The 27,319-nt window shown below is 37.3% G+C and overlaps 2 protein-coding genes across 6 annotated transcripts in view; one reads left to right on the top strand and one right to left on the bottom strand.

Moving 5' to 3' along the window:
* The first annotated feature begins 2,218 nt into the window (after positions 1-2,218).
* Positions 2,219-11,355, top strand: LOC127660793 (zinc finger protein 518A). Its single transcript, XM_052151212.1, has 2 exons — positions 2,219-4,112; positions 7,888-11,355. The coding sequence occupies exons 1-2, from the start codon at positions 2,225-2,227 to the stop codon at positions 8,625-8,627; spliced, it is 2,628 nt and encodes an 875-aa protein (XP_052007172.1). The 5' UTR covers positions 2,219-2,224; the 3' UTR covers positions 8,628-11,355.
* A 1,681-nt stretch (positions 11,356-13,036) lies between these two features.
* The window catches only part of LOC127660800 (B-cell linker protein-like), a 43,030-nt gene continuing 28,747 nt past the window's right edge, over positions 13,037-27,319 (bottom strand). For 4 of the 5 annotated variants that reach the window (XM_052151219.1, XM_052151222.1, XM_052151223.1 and 1 more), the window contains 14 exons: positions 26,484-26,509; positions 24,525-24,547; positions 24,109-24,168; positions 23,716-23,746; positions 22,513-22,555; positions 22,354-22,426; positions 22,226-22,253; positions 22,118-22,148; positions 20,190-20,265; positions 19,733-19,764; positions 19,561-19,610; positions 19,394-19,477; positions 16,289-16,444; positions 13,037-13,765 (listed from right to left, as the gene is read on the bottom strand). In XM_052151219.1, the coding sequence (XP_052007179.1) occupies positions 13,649-13,765; positions 16,289-16,444; positions 19,394-19,477; positions 19,561-19,610; positions 19,733-19,764; positions 20,190-20,265; positions 22,118-22,148; positions 22,226-22,253; positions 22,354-22,426; positions 22,513-22,555; positions 23,716-23,746; positions 24,109-24,168; positions 24,525-24,547; positions 26,484-26,509 (830 nt within the window). In that variant the 3' untranslated portion in view covers positions 13,037-13,648. The remainder of the gene's footprint in view (positions 13,766-16,288; positions 16,445-19,393; positions 19,478-19,560; positions 19,611-19,732; positions 19,765-20,189; positions 20,266-22,117; positions 22,149-22,225; positions 22,254-22,353; positions 22,427-22,512; positions 22,556-23,715; positions 23,747-24,108; positions 24,169-24,524; positions 24,548-26,483; positions 26,510-27,319) is intronic. The other variant, XM_052151221.1, reaches the window with a different exon arrangement.

Genomic DNA, 27,319 nt, shown 5'->3' with positions numbered 1-27,319 from the left:
CTTTGGATAAAAGCATCCAAATGCATTAATGTAAATGTTTAAATAGGGCTGGGCGATACATCGAATACCCACGATTTAATAGTTTCATAGAGTGCATCAGTAGACTAATTTCACAATCCTTCAGTGCTGAATAATTAATCAAAATAACAACAAAATGGCGATATAATCATTTGTGATTATTTAACTGCGATTAAAGACAGATAAACATGGTCTGTGTGCGCTTCAGAATTAACCGGTGACGTGATGATCTTTGTGCACGCACGGGGCGGTGGGGCCTACGTATAAACATGCAAATTAATGAAAATGATTACGTTTTACCCTCCGTCGTGTTCATTTAGTGAAAAACTGTGGAAACATGCCTAGGCTACAATGGGTGTTTAGATGAAATGATGGTTCCTCTGTTTTTAAAAAAAGACCCCAAACTGATTTAAAGTCATTGAGCAAAAATGAAGCAAAGTTATTTCTGAGAAAAGAACCAGCTGCTTTATTTTGACTTGCTTTGATATTTTTCTGTCTAATACAATGACATTCACACATTTTAATCCTGACTTAAGTGTCCAGTTAAGTTTTGGGGCCATTGTAGACACATAAGTTAATTAAAATAGATACTGTATTGTAAAAAAGACTAGTTTAGGGTAAAGATAGGTGAAGATTAACATAGCGAATTTAAAGAAGGCCAGTTTACATCCTTAAAGACATTCTTATATTGTGCAGTTATATTTGACAGTAACAATCCCATTAATTTTCTCCGTAAGGGGGCCTGGGTAGCTCAGTGGTAAGACGCTAGCTACCACCCCTGGAGTTCGCTAGTTCGAATCCCAGGGCATGCTGAGTGACTCCAGCCAGGTCTCCTAAGCAACCAAATTGGCCTGGTGGCTAGGGAGAGTAGAGTCACATGGAGTAACCTCCTCATGGTCACTATAATGTGGTTCGTTTTGGTGGCGCGTTGTGCGTGGATGCCGCGGTGGATGGCGTGAAGCTTCCAGATGTGCTATGTCTCCGTGGCAACGCGCTCAATAAGCCACGTGATAAGATGCACGATTTGACAGTCTCAGACACAGAGTTTTGTCCCAGGTGAATCACTACGTGACCATGAGGACTTAAAAGCACATTGGGCAATTGGGCGTTCCAAATTGGGAGAAAAAGGAAAAATAAAATAAAGACAGAACTACCGTGAGCTCCGAGGTTGTTAATCAATGGCATATGCTTCCATTGAAGCCTTAAGTCTGTTTTATATCATCTTAATTTTTTTTTTTTATCTTGTCTAATAGTAGAATTTCTGGTGAAGAACTACACTACCCATGATCCTAAAGAGAAAGATCCACCAATCAGACAATTGCATGCCAAACCTTAATGATGCAATCTTACAGTCTCAAACTACTGATATATTTGTGATACATTTTGCAATAAAATTTTTATATATTTAAATTTAGCCATTTTAAACCAAACGTTAAATACACAGTCATTGTTTCCAATGCTTCAAATCAAAGTTTGTAATGTTGTGATTCACCTCAGGGCTGGTTGGTTTGGTTTATGTCTAACAACCTTTTTATAATAACATTTTAAGAAAACATTATGGAAGACATAAATGGGAAACCAAGGAACCAAGATGGCTGGGAAAGTGGACTTGCACTGTTGCTCTCCATTTGTGGCAAGCTCATTTATTGTTATCATAAACATTGTTTATTTTGTTATTGGGGGGTAAAAAAAACATACAATAACAATAGAATTACATTTATTTGTAATTATGATGTTACTATGGATCGATACATTTTTATGGTGAATTTGTGTTTTGAGCACAGTCTCACCCTTAAAACTTTTTCCCTTGTTTTGCACAGGGCGCTGTGCATCCAATATGAATGTGGGCAATGCCAACCCAGGCACCCATGCTGAGTCTGATGGGCAGATTGGCAATGAAGAGAAGGGAAACTGGCATAAACGCCTACGTCTCAGGAAGAACTCTTTCTCATCTCCTGCTCGAAAAATCACTGTGAAAGAGGAGAAGAAACTTACGGAAGAAATCCATGGACGGAAAGCTTCGGAGACACTCAAGAAACCACCTAAAAAACTGCAGCATGACCAGACAGTGGACACCCCAAAGAGCCCGCTCACGTTCACTTGTTCTGCATGTAAGGATGGCTGCTTATACAGTCCAAGTGAATTATTGGTGCATTTTAAGACCGTCCATGAAGGTAAAGGAAGCATGCCATCATTTCCTTGCGACATGTGCCATTTCTCCACCCCAGTATTTACAAAGCTCCTAAAGCACCGGGTAAAACATAAGGACTGTTTGCTCATCTGTGAGATCTGTGATGACAACGTCCAGCAAACGCTGCCCCAACTAACCAAGCATTGTCAAACTCACCATACTCTAAATGGTCAATACCACTGTCACAAATGCAACTTCTCTATTGAAGAAATTAAGCAGTTTGTGTGCCACTCTTGTCCGCTCAACACGGTGCCAATCAAAGACATTCGTGAAGAAAGCATTAATAATAGTAAGTTTAAAAACAGTCTGTTAAATGACGCCTCTGGTGTCACTCAGAAAGACGAACTCCTTAAACACATGGCTGCCGCATGTCGCCAAAGATGGAGCAGAAGGAACTGGTGGAGAAAGCGAGAACCTGCGTCCAAACCAGACAATAATCTTTCCCAAGACTTCAAGTTCCTACTACCAAAGCAAGAACCCCATTGGACATCCCCAGTGTTTTCTGCACCAGGTCTCCTGGACGATCACAGAGTCTTGTTGGATCCAGAGAAGACCTTGGAGGAAACGCAGCAGTTCCTTGAAAGGACTGTTAGCGGTGTTCAAAAGTGGCCGAAATCTCTCAAAAGCGAGCAAAATCAGACTACACCTTCTCCAGCACAATCTAAGTCAAAGCGATGTAGCACACCCCACCCAGGTCTGCGTCATGCTGGGAAAGATAAGCTCACAGGACTCATGGAGAAGAACAATATATCTGTTCCCCCAGATTGCACTACAAAGGTGGTTGGGCTCAAGATGGTAGATGGCAAGAAGCATTTAGTTCTCAAAGTCATTCCCACAACCAAGCGAGAAGTTTTGTCCCCAAGGGAATCGAATGATGCTGAATCGCAATCTCAAACTGAGAAACCAAGTGATCAAACATTGGCCGCACAAGATGGTTCAAATAATGTTTCAACCAGTAATGACTCAGGAAACTTGACATCTAGAAGGTTTTCATACCAAGCGGAGAAGCTGGGACATGGCGTAGATCAGCGAGACTTCCTGACTTCGATAGTCAAGAGGAGGAGAAGCCAACAAGGAGATGGCCACCATGACCAGGAACATTCTGATCGCAATACACCCATGAACGTCTCAGGAGATGAGGATAATCTCAATCCATCAAGTCATCAATGCGCTAAAGAGCTGCCATCATGCAGTGACATCTCATCTGGCTTTAATAGTGATTCTGAGAGACACAAAGAGACCAAGAACATGTCTAAGGAAGAGGGACCCTTCACAGAGACGGATATTCAGAGTTCCAATGCAAAGAAAGTCAGTAAGGACTGTCGAACAAAAGCCGTCAGTGAGTCGGAGGAAAACTGTAGCAGTGATTTAGCCTTGTGTCTTTCGACAGATGGTAATTATTTGGAAGAGTGCCAGAGTTCACAACCTGTTACTCTGGAGTCGAAGAATGAATCTACCACAACATTAAGTTCTAACCTCAGTGATCAAGGTGTAGAGAAAGTTGCATCCGAAATTCAACAGCCGCCAAACCCAGATACATTCCTCGAGAGTTGCTCAATCTCAGAGTTTGATTGCGTTTGTCCAGTTGCTGAATCTCCTCTGAAAGATCTGACTGAGACTTTGTGTGGTTTTCAAAGTGAAGATGGGGACGTGTTGTTCCACAGCAGTGGTGACGAGTGCAAAAACAACATGGACCCCAGAGACCCTCTGCTCCCGGTGGGTCAGTACAACTGTGAGATGAGGGAACGCCAGTGCACTTCAGACCTGTATCAGATGGTGGATGAGCTGCCGATAACAACCATCAGCCATTTACTGGATGGTGTGAGAGCTCATCAGACATTACGTTTGGATAACAGCACTGATAGCCTGACATCTGAAGAGAAAGGTTCAATATGTACTGAAGGTAAGCAAAATATAACCTATAATGAGCCATAGTGTACTCCACACATAGTAGAATAATAACTGTGGACTATTCTTTAAGATCTAATAAAGGAATTCTTCTGTTAATGTATTACTTGAGCTGTAAAGTTGTTTAAATCATTGTACATTTTAATTTACTGTCATTTCAGGGATTACACAACACACATCCAACACATTGAATTCAAATATATTAAACTGTTCACAACTCTCAAACAGTCATGACATTTGAAACATAGTGTTTTAACTACCCTATCTTTCAATAACAGCTCCTTTGCAAAGCTTGAATAATTTTGTGATTGGTTCTCAGGCAGTCCACGCTTATATGAGCCAAACGCAGTAGTGGAATGCACCAGAAAAAGTTGCGCTTGTACCACTCTTATAACGTGGCACTCATCGCCGAAATGCATCAAACCGATCAAAGATGTCCATCTAGTGCATGTTTACACAGTTCAACAATTAAAAATGGCGCAGATGGGAGCAAAAACACGTCCAGGATGTGTTTATACTCAAAATAGCAGGACACCAGGGTCTCCAAAAGATATAACTAGGGCTGTCAATCTATTAAAATATTTGATCAAATTAATAACATGGTATGCTGATTAATTAATCGCAATTAATTGCATATATAAATATTTGCGGAGAAAGCCCCTAATATAACAATAATTTAATATAATAATGAAATAATTATGTTATATTTAAATAATTATATATATATATATATATATATATCAGTATATACTATCAAATAAAATAATTCTGATAACTAAAATGCATTTCTTTATTGTCGCAAACGAGTAAAACATTAACCTAATTTCCATCCACTGTTTTGTAATCGACGAAGTTAGTAAAAAATGTTTGTGAAATTTGCCGTCTTCTGCCTGTTTCCATTCAAATGGACTTTTAGCGATACAAATGGTGTGCGTGATGATAAAAAAACACTTTGTTGCATACGTTTTGGTTTATCGCAAAATAAATCTGCCCTTAAATTCAGACAGAAATGTGTGTTTATCGCTAATTGTGCACCTTTCGCCTCCCAGATGTCCCTAATTTTTCCCCCCTGTAGTCTTTGTAAAATTGGGAGAGTTTTGAGACAATTCATTGAAATTAGCAGCTTACTGTCACTTTAATTTCACAAATAAAAGCAATCAGAAGAGGAGGAATTGCAATCAAAATGGAGCAGTTGTCCTTCTGATAGGACTGTAATATTGGTCCAGGTTGCTACCGGTTCCGACCCGAAAGCGAATGGTCATGACTCTGTTCAATCTGGCAACCTGCACCAAGTATTGGGGAAAACCTTCAGTCTTAATGTAAGGAGCATCCATCGATGTGTTTATGATGTGTGCACAGCTATTAAAGATAAACTGATGAGGTGCAATATCAGGGTTTACATATATGATACATTCCTGATATTCAATAGACAGTTTTAAACAATCATCTAATCTAAAGTATCGCCATCACAACTGCATCATGTCCTGCATATTTGTCCAGCAACTTTTAACCACCAACTGAATTTAATTCAAATTTATTTTAGTGTCATAATGCAATTTACAATGGCTAATTTAATTGAGCAACTTTAATAAATGTCTACCACGATTAAATGAATCGTGAAGAGTGGCCATTCATTTGTTCTCCTTGCGCTTATCGATAACAGGTGCATGATACGAGATATTTGTGTTGGCACTCCTGGAAGTGTCATGGCGCGGGTGTGTTTGCAGCATCGGATCTGTGCAGGTATGCCGTTAAGACCAATCCATAACAGTACGAGTAATGCTTCACTTACAATAGAGGATGTATACCTTGTCATCATGATTAACACAAGCTAACGATTGGGGTAAATCACGTGACACTATATTTTTGCGTTAATGCCAATTTTCTCGACAAAAAGTGTTTCCAAACCAGTTTTTCGTGACATTTGAAGTATCAGCATAGAGTTTATGCAGTGGAGTTAAACGGAAAAACATGATGTTGACACTTATGAAATTTTACAGATAATTTGCGTTTCCATCAGCTATTTATATTTTATATTTTGATGCGCTACACCTTTTCTCACAAAAAACCCTTGGATGGAAACCTAGTTATTGACAAGATGACTAAAATGGCTTTAAAATCCAATGTTTTGTTTATTTGTATATTATCAAACATCAGCCAGTCATTGACCTACAGTTCACGGCAATCCATTTTGCATTTGAATTCGTCAGTCATTGTGAAATGATTATAAGTTTATTATTAGGGCTTGTCTAAGAACACGTCAATGTACACCTGCATCAGACTGACACTTTTGGAGCGTCTCACTTTGGTTGTGTTGTCATAAACATACCGTATTTAGGTCGCTGTGTCAAGTTAAACGAAGTATGAAACTTAGAAAAACACGTTTTGGAGTCCTGCTTTCGGATTTGCACACCATTAAGTGTTTGAACGCAAGAACGTGTCCTCATGTTGTGCTGTCGGTAAAGTATTGTTTGTTCTCTGTATATACATCTGGAGTTTTGCTTACTGCCCCCTGGAGAAAACAGGTGGTACTTCAGTCTTGAATTGCTCCGATGGCAGGCCTATTTCTTATTACAGACCTGGAACATGATTAATTGTGTCATTGTTTTAAAGCGTTAAATCGACAGCCCTGGTTATAACTTGACATCACGTCTTTTAAAAGCAGCGCAAGATACATGATTATGTCTGGAACATGTTTATGTAGAAAAACATTTAGGAAGGTGTCCCGGTAAGTCCCCTTTGGTGTATGAATCTCCCATGACAGATATATCACGTGTCTGAAAAGTGGCCATTGATGTTTTGTTTTAGACGTATTGGTGCTTGTGAAGTCCCAAAATTTCCAAAATCCAAACGAGCCATTTTCTGCAGCTTGGTTTAAATAAATACTCTTATTCTATTGAGGAGGATGTTTTGAGTTCTCAAATTACTGTATGTTTTTATAGTACTGTTCAATACACAGAAAAATCATCAATTACACACATCATTACACTATTGAACACTAGTTGCACTATTGAACAACCTTGCAGTCTTTGTCAGCAAGTGAGAAGGAAAGAAAGAAATTGTGCACACACATCCATTTTATTCTGATAAAAACCATTTTATGCCCATCACTTTGTAACTTGATAGGTAAAGAGAGAGAGAGAGAGAGAGAAAGCCAGAGCAACTTAAAGCAGATTAAAGACATTTTGTGGGTTTGTTTGCATTTTATTTTGACCGGTGGAATTGGAATGAACAAACATCCCATTGGCCCATTTGAACATCCCATCAGAGATCTTTGGGATTTTTCCATTTTTAAAAATCTGCTGTGCAGAAACCGTAAGTCCGATCAGTTAGAAAAGTCAGAACACACTGTTTCAGAACAGTCTGCAGGTCTGTGCCAATTTTGGTGGATGTAGCTTGAAAGATCTAGGAGATGTCAGTGTTACAAATTTTGGTTTCGGTGTAGGGATTTTGAAAAAACCCATAAACACGTTTGTAGAATAACAGTATGATGATTTTGTCAAGGCAACATAATTATGACTTCTGAACATGCAACTATGAACTTCCCTGGAGGATTTGAAGGCAACATGACTTCCTCTAAAAGTCCCCTTGACACCATAAATGGTTCAGAAATGTGAAGTTCTGAGAAAAGCTCAAGCAGCATTTGATGCCAAATTTGGTTTGATGTTGATGTTTGATGACGTGACTTATTTGTCAAATACTTAGTTACTTGATGCTTGTGTTAGTTCATTGTCTTGTTAATTATGTGCTTCTGTTTTTGTTTTCATCAGCGACAAACCAGCAATCTGAGCCAGTCAACACAGACGTCACTTCCAATACTGTTCCATCATCCACAGAATCCAGCGAATCTAGCATCAAAGATTCAAGCATTCCTATCACATCCCAGAATGAACCAGCGTTGAACCGGAAGCGCATGGGAGAAATATCCTTAAACGACTCCTCAGGACCTGACTCTAAATTCCAGAAGCGATCGACAGTGTCTCTCCGTCACTGGGAACCGGAGCCTCGAGACATTCCAAGGACTCTTCGACTGATTCCCCAATGTTCAACACAATCCGTTAAAATCCCGCTCGATAACCAGCCCGTTATAGTTCTCAACCATCCCGATAGTGATATTCCAGAGGTGACGAACATCATGAGGGTTGTTCACAAACACAGTGGTGCCGTAGAGCGGGTCGTACTGTCTCGGAAAACTATCAACGCGCTATCGGAGCTCAACTGTGACGACTTCCGGAATAACACCATGGCTGATTGTCACGCATCCCATTGCAGGAGGGAATGGCCTAACGGGACTGTTAAGGAAAAGTTTAGCTTGAAATTGAAGTTTAAGAGGGTTTGTGGAAGGAAGTATACCGTGGTACCGACCGTGTCTGAAAACGCCGTACAGCAGCCTACGTTTAGATGCTGGTTTTGTGGGCGGATTTTCAGAAATCAAGAGGCCTGGGTCGGTCACGGACAGAGACATTTAATGGAGGCGACCAGAGGCTGGAACAAACTCTTCAACAGATGAGAGAAACGTCATGGTTGGTTTATATTGCATCCAGGATGGAACACTTTTAAAGGGATGGTTTAACTAAAACTGTTGTTCTAAACCCAATTGACCTCAAAATTCCACATTGCATTCCACAGAGACAATTAACAGCAAGTTGTTTGGAACAATGGGGATGAGTAAATGATGACCGAATTTCCATCTTTGGTTAAACTGTTCCTTCAAGGAGTGCTGTGAATGTTTTTACAGTCTCTAGCATCAGGGTTGTTGTGCAAATCTCAGGGTGAGAAAATACAGTTCCTCATTTCCTCCAAACTTGAGGGTATTTGTCTTTCAATTAAACTTGTCAAGGAAATGTCCTGGTCATATTTAACCCCAAATTAATAAGAAATTAAGAGATTAGCCTACATTTGGGACCATTACGATTTTTTGCATTGTGACATTATTTTAAGAACATTTCAGCACATTTTAACCCCCAATTCACATTACCGCAACACGTCCGGATGTTTTACTTTTAGCATTCCTGTTGTTTTTAATGATGAGTCTCATTACCGTAACAGTCATTTTTTGGACTCTACAGTAAAAAAAAAAGCTGTTGTGCTTGTTGGTCTTTTAATTAAAATCAGCAAACATTAAAGGCTACTTTGATATAGCACTTTACAATTTAAAAACATAAAACATTTTCACGTTGCGGCAATGATTAAACCTTAACGGCCATCTTTTTCAGCGTTGCGGCAATGATTAAAGCTTAACGGCCATCTTTTTCAGCGTTGCGGCAATGATAAAAACTTAACGGCCATCTTTTTCAGCGTTGCGGCAATGATAAAACCTTAACGGCCATCTTTTTCAGCGTTGCGGCAATGATTAAACCTTAACTGCCATCTTTTTCAGCGTTGCGGCAATGATTAAACCTTAACGGCCATCTTTTTCAGCGTTGCGGCAATGATTAAACCTTAACGGCCATCTTTTTCAGCGTTGCGGCAATGATTAAACCTTAACGGCCATCTTTTTCAGCGTTGCGGCAATGATAAAACCTTAACGTCCAACTTTTTCAGCGTTGCGGCAATGATAGAACCTTAACGGCCATCTTTTTCAGCGTTCCGGCAATGATTAAACTTTAACGGCCATCTTTTTCAGCGTTGCGGCAATGATAAAACCTTAACGGCCATCTTTTTCAGCGTTGTGGCAATGATAAAACCTTAACGGCCATCTTTTTCAGCGTTGCGGCAATGATTAAACCTTAACGGCCATCTTTTTCAGCGTTGCGGCAATGATTAAACCTTAATGGCCATCTTTTTCAGCGTTTGCGGCAATGAGAATCGGGGGATAATATGTGCGTAACTGCCATGAAAATAATATAAGAATGTAAAAAAATCTAATTTGTCCTAACAATTTGTTAATTTTCGTTATACAAAATATTTGTATTTTATAAAATAAAATTTGGGGAGTAAAATAGGACCGGAACATCTTCTTGACCGGTTTAGTGAGAATCACACTGTTGCAGTCTTTATCGTAATAAACGTAGAAATCCATTTCGGGTAACAATTTATATGATTAAATATTCAAGCATTATTTATTTAGTTCCAAAATGTGAAAAAGAAGTGCATTATCTAATGCTTTGTTAGTCAGACCAAATCCACTGCTCACAATATTGTTATAAATCAGATTTTGTGAGATTGTTGTTTAGACCTCAGGTAATATTGTGATAATCCTCTGCTGTTTGCCGAATACTAATTGATGTGACTTTCTCTCTCAAAGTTTTGTTGTTCTGCCGGCTTGATATAACTTTCATCAACAGAGCAGATGACTGAATAAGACATGTTTTTGTCTTAAAACTTTATGTAGTTTTGCATTAATGTTAATTGTATTATTATTGGCATTTAAAACTGGTAAACCAGTGCTAGTTGTTTTCTTTCAGCATTACAAATCAACCTTGTCCCTGAAATGTTTACAGAATATAAAGTAGTAAGTTGCTTTTTTGTCAAATGCAATCTGGCTGTTGAAGATTTTGGAAATTGCTTTTGGCTTCAGTTTGTGGCGTTGCCTGTACATGTAGCAATATTTTAAAACTACACCAATATGCAAGAAAATATGTTGACCAGCATTGATTTTGTCTTTATTTGTGTTAGTTCAGCGAGCTGTTGGTCATTACGTTTGTTACATGGGTTTGATTAAGGGTTTAATCAAAATTCAGATTAATTTCCATGCATTTACCGAATTGTTAAAATATTCTTCATTATTAAAGTACTTTGTAGAATGTTGTTAACTGGGATATTTTGGTTGTCTAATGACATTGAAGAACCAAACAGAAATAAGGATTTTATTCTCATTTATGAAGCCAAAGGATTTATTTTGTATTTATTTTTTTAAGATCAGCGTTATCTGGTCAGAGTTATAATTTGAATAATAGGTTTATCTTCTCAAAGTAATAATGCAACCCTCGATGACTTGAAGGGTTTGGTAATTGCACTGTGATTGAAGCACTTCATTGTGATGATAATCATGTGTTTCTTTAGGAATATTGTGACAAACCACTTGATATGAAGCTGAATTAGCTCTATATAATCCAGGTCTATGATCCACTTGACTTGAAAACCAAAGTTCATGTGTTTCTTATGTTTGTAAAGATCTTTAAACACTGGTAAAACCACTCGTGTTGCACTAACAGCTGTGAATGACAATTTGTTTTGCTGAATTGGAGAAGTGCCTCCAATCAACCGCAATACTATTAACCCCCCATTATAGCTGTCAATCAATAAATATAATTATTTTGAATCCTTTGCTATATTGTCATGAATGTGGATTTATATATTTAAAGCTTCTATGAGTTTTCATATAATATGCTTCATTTTTACTTACTGTATTTCAGTGTAAGGAAATGTCATTTATTACTAGTGATGGGAATCGTTAGGAAGTTCCATTACGACTCCATTAATGATTATTTTACTACGTTTGAGGAAGAAGTGTATGGAAATAAGGTCCTGTTGCCAAGTGAAGAAATCATTTGTAATGCAACAGATTCTTGCTAAAGTCTTTACATAGACTTTTAAATTAAATTAAATATATTTTATTTATTCATTCAATACCACTAATTACAACGTTACTCATATATAGCATATCTATAGCTACATATTCATATCAACAACCAAGCTTTAAGTACACATAACTAGCTAATGATTAATCGTTGCAATAATTGCCCGAATAGTCGAACAATCGTTATAATAATCGGTAGTTGCAGCCCTACACATACAAAACAAAGTAACAGTTATTGGTTTATTTTGAGTCGGACACGACGAAATTAATGACTTGCGGTTCGTTTTTTTATTCATTAAAAGGAACCGACTAATGAGGAATCGGACAACGTTGGTCACGCTGGAGATTCAAAAGAACCACTCAAGAATTATTCGTGGGGGTCAGGGTAGCTCAGTGGCCCCCACGTGGTAAAGACGCTGACTACCACACCTGGAGATCCCTAATTCGAAACCCAGGGCGTGCTGAGTGAATAGCTAGCAACTCCAGCCAGGTCTCCTAAGCAACCAAATTGGCCTGGTTGCTAGGGAGGGTAGAGTCACATGGGGTAACCTCCTCGTGTTCGCTATAATGTGGTTCGTTCTCTGTGGGGTGCGTGGTGAGTTGTGCATGGATGCCTCAGTGGATGGCGTGAAGCCTCCACACGTGCTAGGTCTCCACGGTAACACGCTCAACAAGCCACGTGATAAGATGAGCGGATTGATGGTCTCCGATGCGGAGGCAACTGAGATTCGTCCTCCGCGAATCACTACACGTCCACGAGGACTTAGAGTGCATTGGGCATTCCAAATTGGGTGAAAAAGAATAATTAATACAGGAATCGATTACGCTGGTAGCGCTGTATATTTCACGCTGCAGATTCAAAAGAACTGACTCATAAGAATCATTAATTTGGGAATCGGAGAGTCAGACAAAAAAACAAACAAACAAGCTACACATTGATTTACATTGCCTGAAACATTTGGTATTATAGTAGAGCCCTTCTTCCAAAGGGTCCTACAACACTTAAATAAAATGCATAACGCGGCGGTCCCACAGCCATTATAAACTAGCAAGAAGACAAGTAACGGATGTCTATAGAGGAGATGCTTCAGTGTGTTGAATAAAATGCTTTTGTGAGAAAAGAGCTCATCACTTAAATAATTGACCACCTGTCCGCTACTCTTCAACTTGTTTTACACTAAACAATCTTTTTTGGAATTGTGTGGTGTATACTACGATAAAATTGCTTTATTTATTTATTTTTAAGAGAAGACGCGGACAATTTTGCGACAGGTAGGTGTCAGTTTACGGCTCTCCCCATTCATTTGTATGGTAACCGCAAACGGTGATTTACTGTCGTAACACGCTAGTTGACCGTTACGCAATTTAATCACTATATGAATGAATACAAATGGCTTTTATTTGAGATTTCAGAATTACAATGATTATGTATATATACAATGAGGTCCAAAAGTATATAACCACCACTGAAAAATAATTTTACCAGCAAAACAATTTCAGTGAAAATTGATTGAAATGTAAATGATATATATTTACAACCGTTAAAACGTGACAACTTGCTTCAATCTGCCATTCATGCGAAATTCCTAGTCACAAGATCAATACAACCTTTCAGTTAAACTGTGCCTACATAATCTCCTCGACTCTTCCCTTAACGTGTGACAATATGGTTTTATTGTGTTTACCAACAGTTATAAAAAAAATAAATAAATAACATTAAAAAAACAAAACACAAAAATTTATTCAAATTGAAAGCGGTTTTAAATAAAGTTATTCATACCAACATACAACACCACTTCTACAAAAACTTTTAAAAGTAGCTTTAGTCCCATTCTTGCCAATGTGGAGCTCTTTCCAATATTTTCAATGAAGGTAAAATGTGAATCTAGCCCACAGTTTTATGTCAGCACCCTCTCAAAGCCGTTGCATTTGTCAGTTTGAAGTTATATACATCTCCACATCACCTCCAGATGGACGTTTGACAGTTTCGTGCTAGTTCAAGTGTTTTCTCAAGGTCTCACTGGGTGTTTGAGTTTGGTGAAGTCTTTGGTGTTGTTTTGTGAGTCGAGCAGAACTAAAGGATTGTTCTGATGGTTTTGAATGATCTCAGAAACAGTGTTGAAACGCTGAAAGAGAGAAAAATAAAGAATTTAGTTACATACTTTTGCCTCTCTGCAACTATGGACATGTCCACTAATGTTTTGCAACCATATGACTTATGCGCTATATTCCAAGTCTCAAGCGATGTGCTATTTTTCGTGGGAGGAACAGACTGAAATTTAGTTGTAAAGTCAGTAAATGTGGTACTAGAGGGAAGACTAGCAGCTTTACATCAATGCACCATTAGCTGGGTAACTCCTACCCAATCACATGTAAGCTGTTACTTTATAAGTCTGCTCACAATCTATCACATTGCTGTTTCAGTGTGCTAACACTGCAACCTCCTCCACCCCACCACCACCTGTTGAGTCCCGTCCTGCATGGGGGTAGGCTCCTCGCCCCGCCTCCTATCTCTGGCAGGATATGACGGTTCCGAGTACAACTTCTTCAGACTGCCAGATGGGGCTTACGCCAAAGAGAGACATTACATTTCTGTTTTATATTCATCAAATAAATGTCATCTTAAATTTCACTCAAGTGTCTTCCTGATAGAACATACTTTACGCAATTGCGCGGCTGCAGATGCGAGCGCATGAAACGCATTGTCAACGCAATCTCGTTACTGTGGTGGTAACAAACCTCAGTTCTCAAGGGGGCGATAGAGTTACTGTACCTTTAAAGTTCATTAATGTGCCTTTAAATCAGATGTGTTTTTTATGTAGCTACTTAGAGGACAGGGAGGAAATGTATTTTCTGAAAGTTTTGAGTTCCCTCGCAATACATTTAATACATAGACTGTAAAAAAAGATGGACGACGCCCCTTCGCTCTTTTCCATCGGTGAGAACTGAAGCCGCCAGTGTCCCGATATGGCGCTGACATCTTGGGACTTGAGTCTGCGCAGTTGCGATTTCAGGACCAGACCTGCGCAGTAGTGAGCAGGAAGTAAAGCCGCAAAATCAAGGCCCCGCCCTCACTCTCGCTGAATCAATCGCAAGCACACGCCCCTGCACTTTTGACTTTTGACTTATGATGGTGTGAAATAATTAATTATAGAAATTTAAATATTACATTTAAAGCTCCAATCTCCTCAGTCCTCCGAAGATCCCGAAAAAAAGTCAGTTGGTGCTTCAGTGACTACTTCGCTCAGAGAACCTGTCAATCACAGCTGTCAATCATGATGTCACAGCACGGATTTTATAGCATCAAATAACTAAAAACAAACTTATTTTGAAAACAAACACTTGAAATGACATCAACGTGGTAGTTTCTGTCATTTACTGTCGTTTCTATCTTTGGAAAAAAGATATGTGAAGTGTAATTTAATTGTTTAGTTGGTCTCACGTCCCGTTGAATAACATGGGGAGGCGGGGTTTATGACCTATACTAGGACCAGTCACCGGGGGGCGATCGAGACGTTTTGGCTTCACTTTTGAGGGCTTGTGCGGCACACTTGGTTTAATATTGTAGTAACTATGACTGTAGTAGCCATGTTTATGTTTTTACAGAAGCCATGATTTAGGTACAATTAATCATGGTGTTATTACGGTAACACTGTAGTATCCATACATTCACCATGGTTTTACTATAGTAATATTGAAGTAACAATGACAGTAGTAACCATGGTTAATTTTGTGGTTTACTACAAATACCTTCCCAATTTGTAACGCCCAATTCCCAATGCGCTTAATGACTCGCCTCAATCCGGGTGGCGGAGGACGAATCTCAGTTGCCTCCGCATCTGTGACAGTCAATCCGCACATCTTATCACGTGACTTGTTGAGCACGTTACCGCGGAGACCTTGCGCGTGTGGAGGCTTCACGCTATTCTCCGCGGCATCCACACACAACTCACCACGTGCCCCACCGAGAGCAAGAACCACATTATAGCGACCACGAGGAGGTTACGCCATGTGACTCTACCCTCCCTAGCAACCGGGCCAATTTGGTAGCTAAGGAGACCTGACTGGAGTCACTCAGCACGCCCTGGATTCAAACTTCCTCCGTAATTTTTCAGCTAATTTACTACAAATATATCGACTTTAACTTACTTGCTCAGCGATAATCTCTTCAAACTGTTGCTCCATCATGACAGTAGCTGACTTGAAAAAGAAAACACCGTAGAAGTGGACAGTTCACACTAATATACGCTATAGCGCCCCTTGTGGTGACGTTGGGAATGTGACCTGTACTTGCGTTATTTTGTAACGCAACAACACTTGAAACCAAGTTGACGTAGCTAGAATCGTCTGCGTTCACATACTTGCAAAGTGTATGTTTTAGAAAATCTTCCCTATATTAATATATATATATATATATATATATATATATATATATATATATATATATATAGGATATATATCTTCCTATATATCCTACCCTATCCCCTATATAATGTGAATGTGAAGATTGTTCCATAGAAGACATGTCATTGGAGTTGGAACGGCATGAGGGTGAGTAAATGATTACCCGATTTTCATTTTTGGGTGAACCATTCCTTTATGCTTTCAAATACTTTTTGAGGTCACTTCATAGCAGTGCTGATCTTTACCTCCTCTCCTTGTTTCTCTTTGCCCAGAGAGTACTGTTTGGTGGAAGCGATGTGGCGGACGGGGATGTTGTAAACTCGGCTGTTGTAGAACACCACTAGAGTATACGGCTGCTGTGTGTCCACACCTGAACTCTTCCGGAGCAGGAAAGACCCGTCCTGAGGGAACATTTAACAAAATACGCATAAGAATTTGGTCCCAAATACTGATATATTGGCCAGGCTAATTAATCAGCTGATATTTCAAAGCAAAAATCTATCTGACTATCGGTCAATAAGATTTTTATGAATGTCAAACACATTTTTATGAAAAGCCAAATTTGGTTCGGATCACTTGGTGTAACCATGAGAACACTATATTCTTGAATATACCTTTTAATATTTTTAAAGTCATTAAATATATTTTTGTTGCAGAAAATGCTTTAAATGTTTTTAAAACTTTATGCACTCAAAGGTCTACGAACTTGACACATATTTTAAATGAGATTTTTAACATATTTCAAATTTTTATCACCTTAAAAAACGTTATTTGTCAATGACTTGTATATACTGTGGACGTTGTATTTTGGCTTTGCTATACACAATGTGTAATTTGAATGAATATAAACGGACTGAATGCTGTTTACAACACGCTACACTGTCATTTAAGGGTTAAATTTCTACCGCACCGAGTCACGTGACACAACACCATGCTGTTGGTTTCCTTGAAGCGTTCTTACGGATGCAGCGGCAATAAAAGGGACTCTGGTAAGAAACCTCTTCACGTTTTTTTCATTGAAACCTGTTTGGATGTAAAGAGGAGAATCTCTAGTTTCATTTGATACGCCGCTTTAAAAAATCTGTTCATTTTTTGCGCATCAGCGCCTTGATAAACATGACGTCCACATATGTGGATTTTGGGTCAATATTCCATCAAAAAACATATTCGTTATTTTTAATAACTTTGATCTCTAACACATATGTGGGTCATTTCGCTTCATGTGCAATATGATTCTATTCATTAACATTAGTAAATATATTCATATATTAACTGTGAATTAACACATTGAGAATAAACGGGTTCATCCAAAAGCTGGAAAGTGTGTCTTTCAGAGGCTTTATATGGAGTTATGATGAAAATAAGATGCATTTCAAACTGTTCTGAGACCAGTGCAGACAGACAGCACACTGGAGGTTAAGTCATGCACTAAATAGGGAGCATCCTATAGCTCTCCTATAACTGTTCTGAGACCAGTGCAGACAGACAGCACACTGAAGGTTAAGTCATGCACTAAATAGGGAGCTAGGGAGCATCCTATAGTTCTCCTATAACTGTTCTGAGACAAGTGCAGACAGACAGCACACTGGAGGTTAATTCATGCACTAAATAGGGAGCAAGGGAGCATCCTATAGCTCTCCTATAACTGTTCTGAGACCAGTGCAGACAGACAGCACACTGGAGGTTAAGTTGTGCACTAAATAGGGAGCAAGGGAGCATCCTATAGCTCTCCTATAACTGTTCTGAGACAAGTGCAGACAGACAGCACACTGGAGGTTAATTCATGCACTAAATAGGGAGCAAGGGAGCATCCTATAGCTCTCCTATAACTGTTCTGAAACCAGTGCAGACAGACAGCACACTGGAGGTTAAGTCATGCACTAAATAGGGAGCAAGGGAGCATCCTATAGCTCTCCTATAACTGTTCAGAGACCAGTGCAGACAGACAGCACACTGGAGGTTAAGTCATGCACTAAATAGGGAGCAAGGGAGCATCCTATAGCTCTCTATAACTGTTCTGAGACCAGTGCAGACAGACAGCACACTGGAGGTTAAGTCATGCACTAAATAGGGAGCAAGGGAGCATCCTATAACTCTCCTATAACTGTTCTGAGATCAGTGCAGACAGACAGCACACTGAAGGTTAAGTTATGCACTAAATAGGGAGCAAGGGAGCATCCTATAGCGCTCCTATAACTGTTCTGAGATCAGTGCAGACAGACAGCACACTGGAGGTTAAGTCATGCACTAAATAGGGAGCAAGGGAGCATCCTATAGCTGTCTATAACTGTTCTGAGAGCAGTGCAGACAGACAGCACACTGGAGGTTAAGTCATGCACTAAATAGGGAGCAAGGGAGCATCCTATAGCTGTCTATAACTGTTCTGAGACCAGTGCAGACAGACAGCACACTGGAGGTTAAGTCATGCACTAAATAGGGAGCAAGGGAGCATCCTATAGCTCTCCTATAACTGTTCTGAGACCAGTACAGACAGACAGCACACTGGAGGTTAAGTCATTCACTAAATAGGGAGCAAGGGAGCATCCTATAGCTCTCCTATAACTGTTCAGAGACCAGTGCAGACAGACAGCACACTGGAGGTTAAGTCATTCACTAAATAGGGAGCAAGGGAGCATCCTATAGCTCTCCTATAACTGTTCTGAGACCAGTACAGACAGACAGCACACTGGAGGTTAAGTCATGCACTAAATAGGGAGCAAGGGAGCATCCTATAGCTCTCTATGCAGTTAAGTGCGTTCACTCCTAAAATCTGATCAAAAGTTCAGTTTCAGGCTGCAGATGATGTTTGGATCACTCAACATGTTTGACACACATGGGACGATGATCATCAGTACATAGATTCACCATTTATGATGTAGCATTTTATTTTAACATGGTTGACAGTGATTGGATGATGCTGTGAATCTGAATTAATTATGATAATTTATGATGTAACATGAATAATCAACACTCCTGCAAACATCATACACAATTTGATGAAAATCAATCTGACTTTCTGTAGCTTAGTGTTGTTTAAAATTAGTTATTAGAATTACCAATTTTTAGGAAAATGATTTGCTCTAGAATTGTTTTTGGCTTGTTTATTAGGTGCTACAAGTTACAAATAAGAAAGGGAAACGCAAAATGCACACTGCAGTCACGCGGGGGTCTCAGGAGGATATATATATATATATACATTTTTAATTTTTTAATTTTTGAACTGTCATTTTAATCAACCACAAATCCCAAAGTAAATCAAACATGTGTTGGTCATCATCAGCCATGCAAGCCAGTTTAGCAACAAGCAACTGTGTGTTAAAAACGGTTGTTTTGTGATGGTCCTGACGTGCCTTAGCCGAGCGTTTGAGGGCGTCCTCTGCAGTCCTGCGATCACAGATACTGGCGTACCAAATCTTTTTATACACACCAGCTTCCTGTAAGAGAGAACAGATGTGAGTGAATGAAGTAAAAGAATTTAAAAGGAAGTTAATCACAGAAAATGCCTTTTTTAAATCACCTCTTCATCATCTCGAGATGCTCTGTTTTCCGACGGCAACGTTCCTCTGCCTGTTTGTCGGAGCACAATGATAATAAGGAATATTTGCTTTACTGTTATTAACAAAAGCAGACAGTTTCATGGACAAAGCAGGAAATGTGTGTATATTGCGAACATAAAAAGTGAATCTTACTATGAGAGGGAAACTGTTGAGGCAGAGGAATCCTACAACAGAACATGAGTTTGTGGTTTAGTTATGTTCATGGTGTTATGCTAACAGGACACAATGATGCTTGTCTGTGGTTTCTTTTTTTCTCCCCAATTTGCAACACCCAAGTCCTCGTGGTGGCGTAGTGACTCGCCTCAATCCGGGTGGCGGAGGACGAATCTCAGTTGCCTCCGCGTCTGAGACCGTCAATCCACACATCTAGTCATGTGACTTGTTGAGCGCGTTGCCACGGAGACCAAGCACGTGTGGAGGCTTCCCGCTATTCTTCGCGGCATCCACGCCCAACTCACCACACGCCCCACCGAGAGCGAGAACCACATTATAGTGACCACGAGGAGGTTACCCCATGTGACTCTACCCTCCCTAGCAACCGGGCCAATTTGGTTGCTAAGCAGACCTGACTGTGTCTGTGGTTTCTTACTTGGCTCGATGGAAGCCTGTAGTTGGCGGGGATGTCATGATGTCCGGTACACTTCGTGGCATAATGGTTTGTGTTGCTGAAAGAGAGATCACATGACTGTTATTGTAACTATAGAACAACAAACATGTCAATCATATTTAATATTAAACTTTGAATGGGCAGAACTCACTCATGGCGGTCACAAGAGAGTTATCACAAGCCCTTGCAACATTTAATCACGTACAGGATATGAATTAGAGATATCTGCAATTACATTTTCACTAGTGAAATTGCTCATTTTGGATATTTTGATAAAGTTGCACTTGTAAAAATTGTAATTCTTGATATAAAAAATGAAATCATTACTCAGTTTTTATATAAAAAGGGACATTTCAACTAGTTTCAACTACAATATTGATATCTCTAACAGTATTTTCACTAAAACCAATAATGATATTATTACTAGTGCAAATGGGCATTTCTGATTTCAACAATAGAATTAAAACTAGCAAAAATGCTCATTTTTGTTCTATATCTGTACTTTGGTTTTCACTAGTGGTAATGTTAATTTCATATATCAATAATAAGAAATGAATTATGGATATCTTTAATTGCATTTTAAACAGGAGTAAATTATAAAAAATTATAAAAAAAAAAAAGAATTGTACAATTCTATAGTGATTTAGCACTTTGAGATATCAATAATTATGCTTTAAACTTGTTGAAATTCTATTGTGATATCAAGAATAGATATTTCTGTGAGTAATGGTGTAATTTTTGATATCAAGAATGAACAGTTTCTAGTGAAAACTGAATTACTGATATTAACAATGAGTATTTTTACTAGTTTTAATTCTATTGTTGGTATAATAAATTGGCATTTGCACTAATAACAACTGCATTATTGATATAAAAATGATCACTTTTATTAGTAAGAAGAACATAACTGATACTGTGTGTAAAATTGTAATATGCACTATAAGAAATTAATTATTGATGTCTGAAAGTTTATTTTGAAAAGGAGGAAATGATCGATAATTGTACAATTCTATAGTGATTTAGCAGTTCAAGATATCAATAATTATGTTTTAAACTAGTTGCAATTGTATTTTGATATCAAGAATGAACAATTTCTAGTGAAATATTAATTAATTATAAAAAATGAGCATTTTTACTAGTTTTAATTCTATTGTTGATATCAGAAATGGGCATTTACTCTAGTAACAATTTAATAATTTACATAAAAAATCATACATTTTATTAGTAAGAACTACATAGTTAATATATGTAATATGAATTTCAAGAAATTAATTATAGATATCTTTAATATCATTTTAAACAGGAGTGAATGCTAAAAAAAATCTATATTGATTTAACAGTTTGAGATATCAATAATTATGCTTTAAACTAGTTTCAATATTATTTGGATATCAAGAATAGATATTTCTGTGAGTAATGGTGTAATTTTTGATATCAAGAATGAACAGTTTACTCATTAAAAATTAATTAAATATAAAAAATTAGTATTTTTACTAGTTTTAATTCTATTGTTGGTATAATAAATTAGCATTTGCACTAATAACAATTGAATTATTGATATAAAAATGATCACTTTTATTAGTAAGAACTGATACTGTGTGTAAAATTGTAATATGCACTATAAGAAATTAATTATTGATGTCTGAAAGTTTATTTTGAAAAGGAGGAAATGATCGATAATGTTCAATTCTATAGTGATTTAGCAGTTCAAGATATCAATAATTATGTTTTAAACTAGTTTCAATTCTATTTTGATATCAAGAATGAACAGTTTACTAGTGAAAACTGAATTACTGATATTAAAATATAGCTATAGAAACCGTAACCGTGCCAAAGACCCATAAAGGAGGACAAACCGCTGATTATGACACCCAAAACAAGTCCTTGTTTTTTTCTTTTGTGATAGTTACCTTCATTATCTCGCTGAGGAACACTTCGTTTCTGGAAAATAGTCATTTGATTACTGAAAATATGACTTTGACTTTTTATTTTTTATATTAAAATAATCCAATGTTTACCGGCATCAAAGCAGGACTTGATTTCTTCCTAAAAGAACAACAGGGATAACTATTAGATCAAATCTAGTGATTATGTGACGACAGTATTTTATATCGTATATGATTTAATGCAGAAACTAGTGACTGACAGTTCCCGGGGTCGAGGGGTTGGTATGGAGTGTTTCCTGCTTCCTGTGCTCTCCTCTGGTCTTTCATTAACACCTAACAAGAATCAAACACAATTTATGTTCACTCATATTTTGAGAGCGACATGAAAGTGAGCACATGTTTTGACTGAGAATACTCACTCTCTGTGTCACACACTTCATACTCGTCCTCCGACTGTGATTCCTACTCAAACAAGACAGTCATCATATTCTCATTTCACATTAAAGACCTCATAAAATAAAAACTGGAGTTTTGCAGCTTTCAGTTCGTGTCTGTTTGCAGATAAACACATGCAAAATATTCAGTCTTTCTCCTGTGTATGTAAAAACGATCAGGGGTGTGTTTAACCACTTTAAGCTCGGATGGGCCGAAATATTATCATCAAAATATCAATTCCTGCAGTCTTGACTAACACATAATAGGTGTCGTTTGAAAGCTTAGAAGCTGTACTTTACAATGCATGCATGCATTTTGACCAAAATTGAACAGGTGCTTTGAAATTAAATGCAGATAAATCAGAAGTGTTCAGTTTTGAAACCCAAAACAATTGCACTGTACATATTATTGCAATCAGTAAAAAAATCAAATTAATCAAATATCCATGTGTCATATGTTCATGGAAAGCTCTCAAGGAGTAAAATACAACCTGCCTATTTGTTTTACTCACAGACACAAATATAGTGAGTAATGGCTAAGTATATATCTTTATGTTGGTGTTGCTTATATGCCACGTTTTTGCTTATAACTTCACTAAATATACACGGAACATAAAACATCACATGCAATTACTTAGAGGAGGTGATTATCTTTCAAACGAGTCCACACACAAGATAATCAGATGTATAGATCATTAGATAATCCACATGAAGCACAGTGTTACATATGGCCACCAGGAGATGGCGCCAAATACACGACACAAACTCAATGATGCCTCAAATGACACAGAATGAAACTCATTCTGTGAAATCTCATGACTAAAATCATGTCTGCATTCTAAGCTAAGGTCAAATAAGAAAAAAAGTACATTTTGGCTCAATTTTTGTGTGTGTGTGTGTGTGTGTGTGTGTGTGTGTGTGTGTGATTTCTAAGCTGAGAGAATGTATCACAATCTATATCATAATTATTAAGTTTTCTTTAGAATTATACCAAGCATTTTTTGGTCACGTTATAAGCCTTTAATTTTGGGTATGCCACTGAAACAGGACATCTTTAAACACACCTTCAGAGCTTATAAAGTTAAATTTTTGTCATTTAAGTCCATTTAAATGATTTCAAAAACAATATATTCATTATTAGTCTTATTGATAATAGCAATGCTGTTTGTAACCATCATTAGTACTCACTTGGGTCACGGTTGGCTTTCTAATATGCATTCTGTATAAATAACAAACAATCATTATTAAACAATAAATGTACGCTAACAATTTGTGAATAACTGCTCCACAATAACTCAACACATTGATGAATTGAAATGAATATTTAAGCCAAGCTTAGTGCCTTTACAAACAAATGACCATGTTTCCTTTAAAACTCCATAGTTACTGCAGTGATTGTTACTATAGTTACTACAGAATCAAACTGGTTGTTTGGTGTAACTGTCAAAGAACTAAACAACATTTCAAAAAGATTCTAAAAGCTTCAATCACTGTTTGAAGGAGATTTATTATGGTTTTATATACTAACAGTAACTGTAGTAACTATGGAACGTTTCTGTAACCGTGACAATTGTGTAATACCTTGGACTGGCCCTAGGGGGCACCATCTGTGTGTTCGGTTGTGAAGTTGATTTACTTCTGCTGAATAGAATTGCAAAGCGATAAATAGAATCACACTCACAGACTGCAGTTTGGGACTAATTTATCTGGGCTGATTCTGTCAGAGCTTGTGTATATATATATATATATATTTATTTTAAACATGCAGTTTTGGTAGAGTCTCGACAGAACAGGGAAGCATGTGTTGTGGTTTACTAAAAGTGGGACAGACCTCATCACAAAGCAGAAGTAGTGGTTCAGGACTGAATAATTCAAGGCTGTTGTTTCTTATATGGGAAAACACTGCAGTCATAATCATGGGCGAAACTACAGGCAGCTGCACTGGGGCCCAAAAGGGAACGCTCAATTAAAAACACAAGTTATATAAATGTCCTTACTTTTTCACTGACGGAGAATTCTCCTAAAATAACAGACAGAACAGATTTCAGAGCATTTATAAAACAAATCTATGAATTACAGAAATGTAAAGGCTGAACCATGCAAAGCCAGTTAAGAATAGATCAAATGTCGGGTCATATTTCACTCCAAAATTACTTAAATGTAAAAAAAAATTGTAATGGTCCTAAATTGACTTAAAGTGACAGTTCACCCAAAAATGAAAATTCTCATATAATTTACTCATCCTCATGCCATCCCAGATTTTTAGAAGAATATTTCAGCTCTGTAGGGTCTATAAAATGCAAGTGAATGGTGACTAGAACTTTGAAGCTCCAAAAAGCACATACATGCAGCATAAAAGTAATCCATACATCTCCAGTGGTTTAATCCATGTCTTCTGAACTGATATGATAGGTCTGTGCGAGAAACAGATCAATATTTAAGTCCCTTTTTACTTTAAATTCTCCTCCCTGCCCAGTAGGTGGCGATATGCACGAAGAATGCAAATCACCAAAAACAAAAGAAGAAAGTGAAAGTGGAGATTTATAGTACAACCCCAATTCTGAAAAAGTTGAGATGGGTATGAAAACTGTTAATAAAAACAAAAAGGAGTGATTTGTAAATTCAACTACACATTATATGATGTTTTACTTTGGGAATTTCATAGTTTTTGTTTTTCAATGTACAGTCATTTCAAATCAGATGATTGCAACATCCTCCCAAAACCTTGGGGCAGTCGGGTGTTTTCCGCTGTGAAACATCCCCACTTCTTCTAATAACACTTCTTAAGCATTTAGGCACTGAAGACACAAGATTGTTAAATTTAGAAAGTGAATTTCCCCCATTCATCCATTATGTAAGTCTTTAGCTGCACAATCTTTCGGGGTCTTCATTGCCGTATTGTGAGCTTCATAATCCGCCACACATTCTCAATGTCTCTTGGAGATGGTCAGGACTGTATGCCAGTCTAGCACCCGCACTCTCTGCTTATTCGGCCCGAATGTGGTTTGAAGTTGTCCTGCTGAAATTCAGGAACGTCCCTGGAAAAGACGGTACTGGATGGCAGTATATGCTGCTCCAATCTTTGTACATATCTGTCTGCATTAATGGTGCCCTCACAGATGTGCGAGTTACCCATGCCATGGGCACTGACACACCCCTGGTCCATACAGACACTGGCTTTTGGACTTGAGGCTGATAACAGCTTGGATGGTCCTTTTCCTCTTTGGCACGGAGAACACCACATGTGTTCCATTGATCTACTTTCCATCTCAGATGAGAGCGAGCCCAGAGAAGTCGGCAGCGCTTCTGGACAGTGATGATGTATGGCTTCTCCTTTACATAGTAATACTTTTTTGGAGCGAGTTGCAATCATCTGATTTGAAATGACTGTACATCAACAATTCTGTACTGTACTTTGAAATTCAAAAGGTAAAACATCATATAATGTTTAGTTGTAGTGCTTATAATATAGCAAAAGGTGAATATAATTTTGTTTTTATTAGCATTTTTCATACTGTCCCAACTTTTTCGGAGTTGGGGTTGTACAAAAGGACTTAAATATTGATATGTTTCTCACCCACACCTGTCATAACACTTCTGAAGACATGGATTAAACCACGGGAGACATATGGATTACTTTTATGCTGCTTTTATGTGCTTTTGGAGCTTCAAAGTTCAAGCATCCACTTGCATTGTATGGACCCACAGAGCTGAGGTTTTCCTCTAAAAATCTAATTTGTGTTCTGCAGAAGAAAGAAAGTCATACATATGGGATGAAATGAGGGTGATTATAATTTTTGGGTGAACTGTCCCTTTAATAATGTTTTGATTTTGGATTGAAATATTTCCTGGACATGTTCTTGACATGTTTCATGCAATTCACTTAAAAATAATTAGTGTCATTAGTACTAATCACTTTAAATGTTGACACCATCCCAGTCAAATATTAAACTCACCTCCATGTTAGGAACCTTGCAGAAATCTGAAAAGCGAATATGAATGAAGTGAATATGGAATGAACTTTTATGCGCTTAAAATAGTTTGATACACACCATTGCACTGAATGATTTCTATATTCTCATGCCATTGAATTTAATTGGTATTTCAATGTAGTTTTAAAAATATTATAGTACAAAAACAGAGTAATGCCACGGTACCTGGCCTGAAACACATGGTATTATTCCTAGTGTTTTTTATTATTATAAAATATATATATATAAATGGTATTAACATTATTATTTTTCCTAGTGTGTTTTTATTATTATTAAAATAAATAAATAAATATATATATATATATATATGGTATTAACATTCTAATTTTTCCTAGTGTGTTTTTTATTATTATTGAATATATATATATATATATATATATATATATATATATATATATATATATATATATATATAATATATATATGGTATTAACATTCTAATTTTTCCTAGTGTGTTTTTTATTATTATTTAAAATATATATATATATAAATATATATAAATATATATATGGTATTAACATTCTAATTTTTCCTAGTGTGTTTTTTATTATTATTTAAAATATATATATATAAATATATATATGATATATATACATACTATATATATACTAGTGTATATTTATATATATATATATATATATATATATATATATATATATATATATCACTATATATATATATATATATATATATGATATAGATGATGGATATATGGTATTAACATTATTATTTTTCCTAGTGTGTTTTTTATTATTATTTAAAATATATATATATATATATAAATATATAGTATTATACGT

The sequence above is a fragment of the Xyrauchen texanus genome, chromosome 20, assembly GCF_025860055.1.
Source record: "Xyrauchen texanus isolate HMW12.3.18 chromosome 20, RBS_HiC_50CHRs, whole genome shotgun sequence".
Lineage (NCBI taxonomy): Eukaryota > Metazoa > Chordata > Actinopteri > Cypriniformes > Catostomidae > Xyrauchen > Xyrauchen texanus.
The sequence above is the reverse complement of the archived record's forward strand: the minus strand, read 5'-3'. Positions and strand labels throughout refer to the sequence as shown.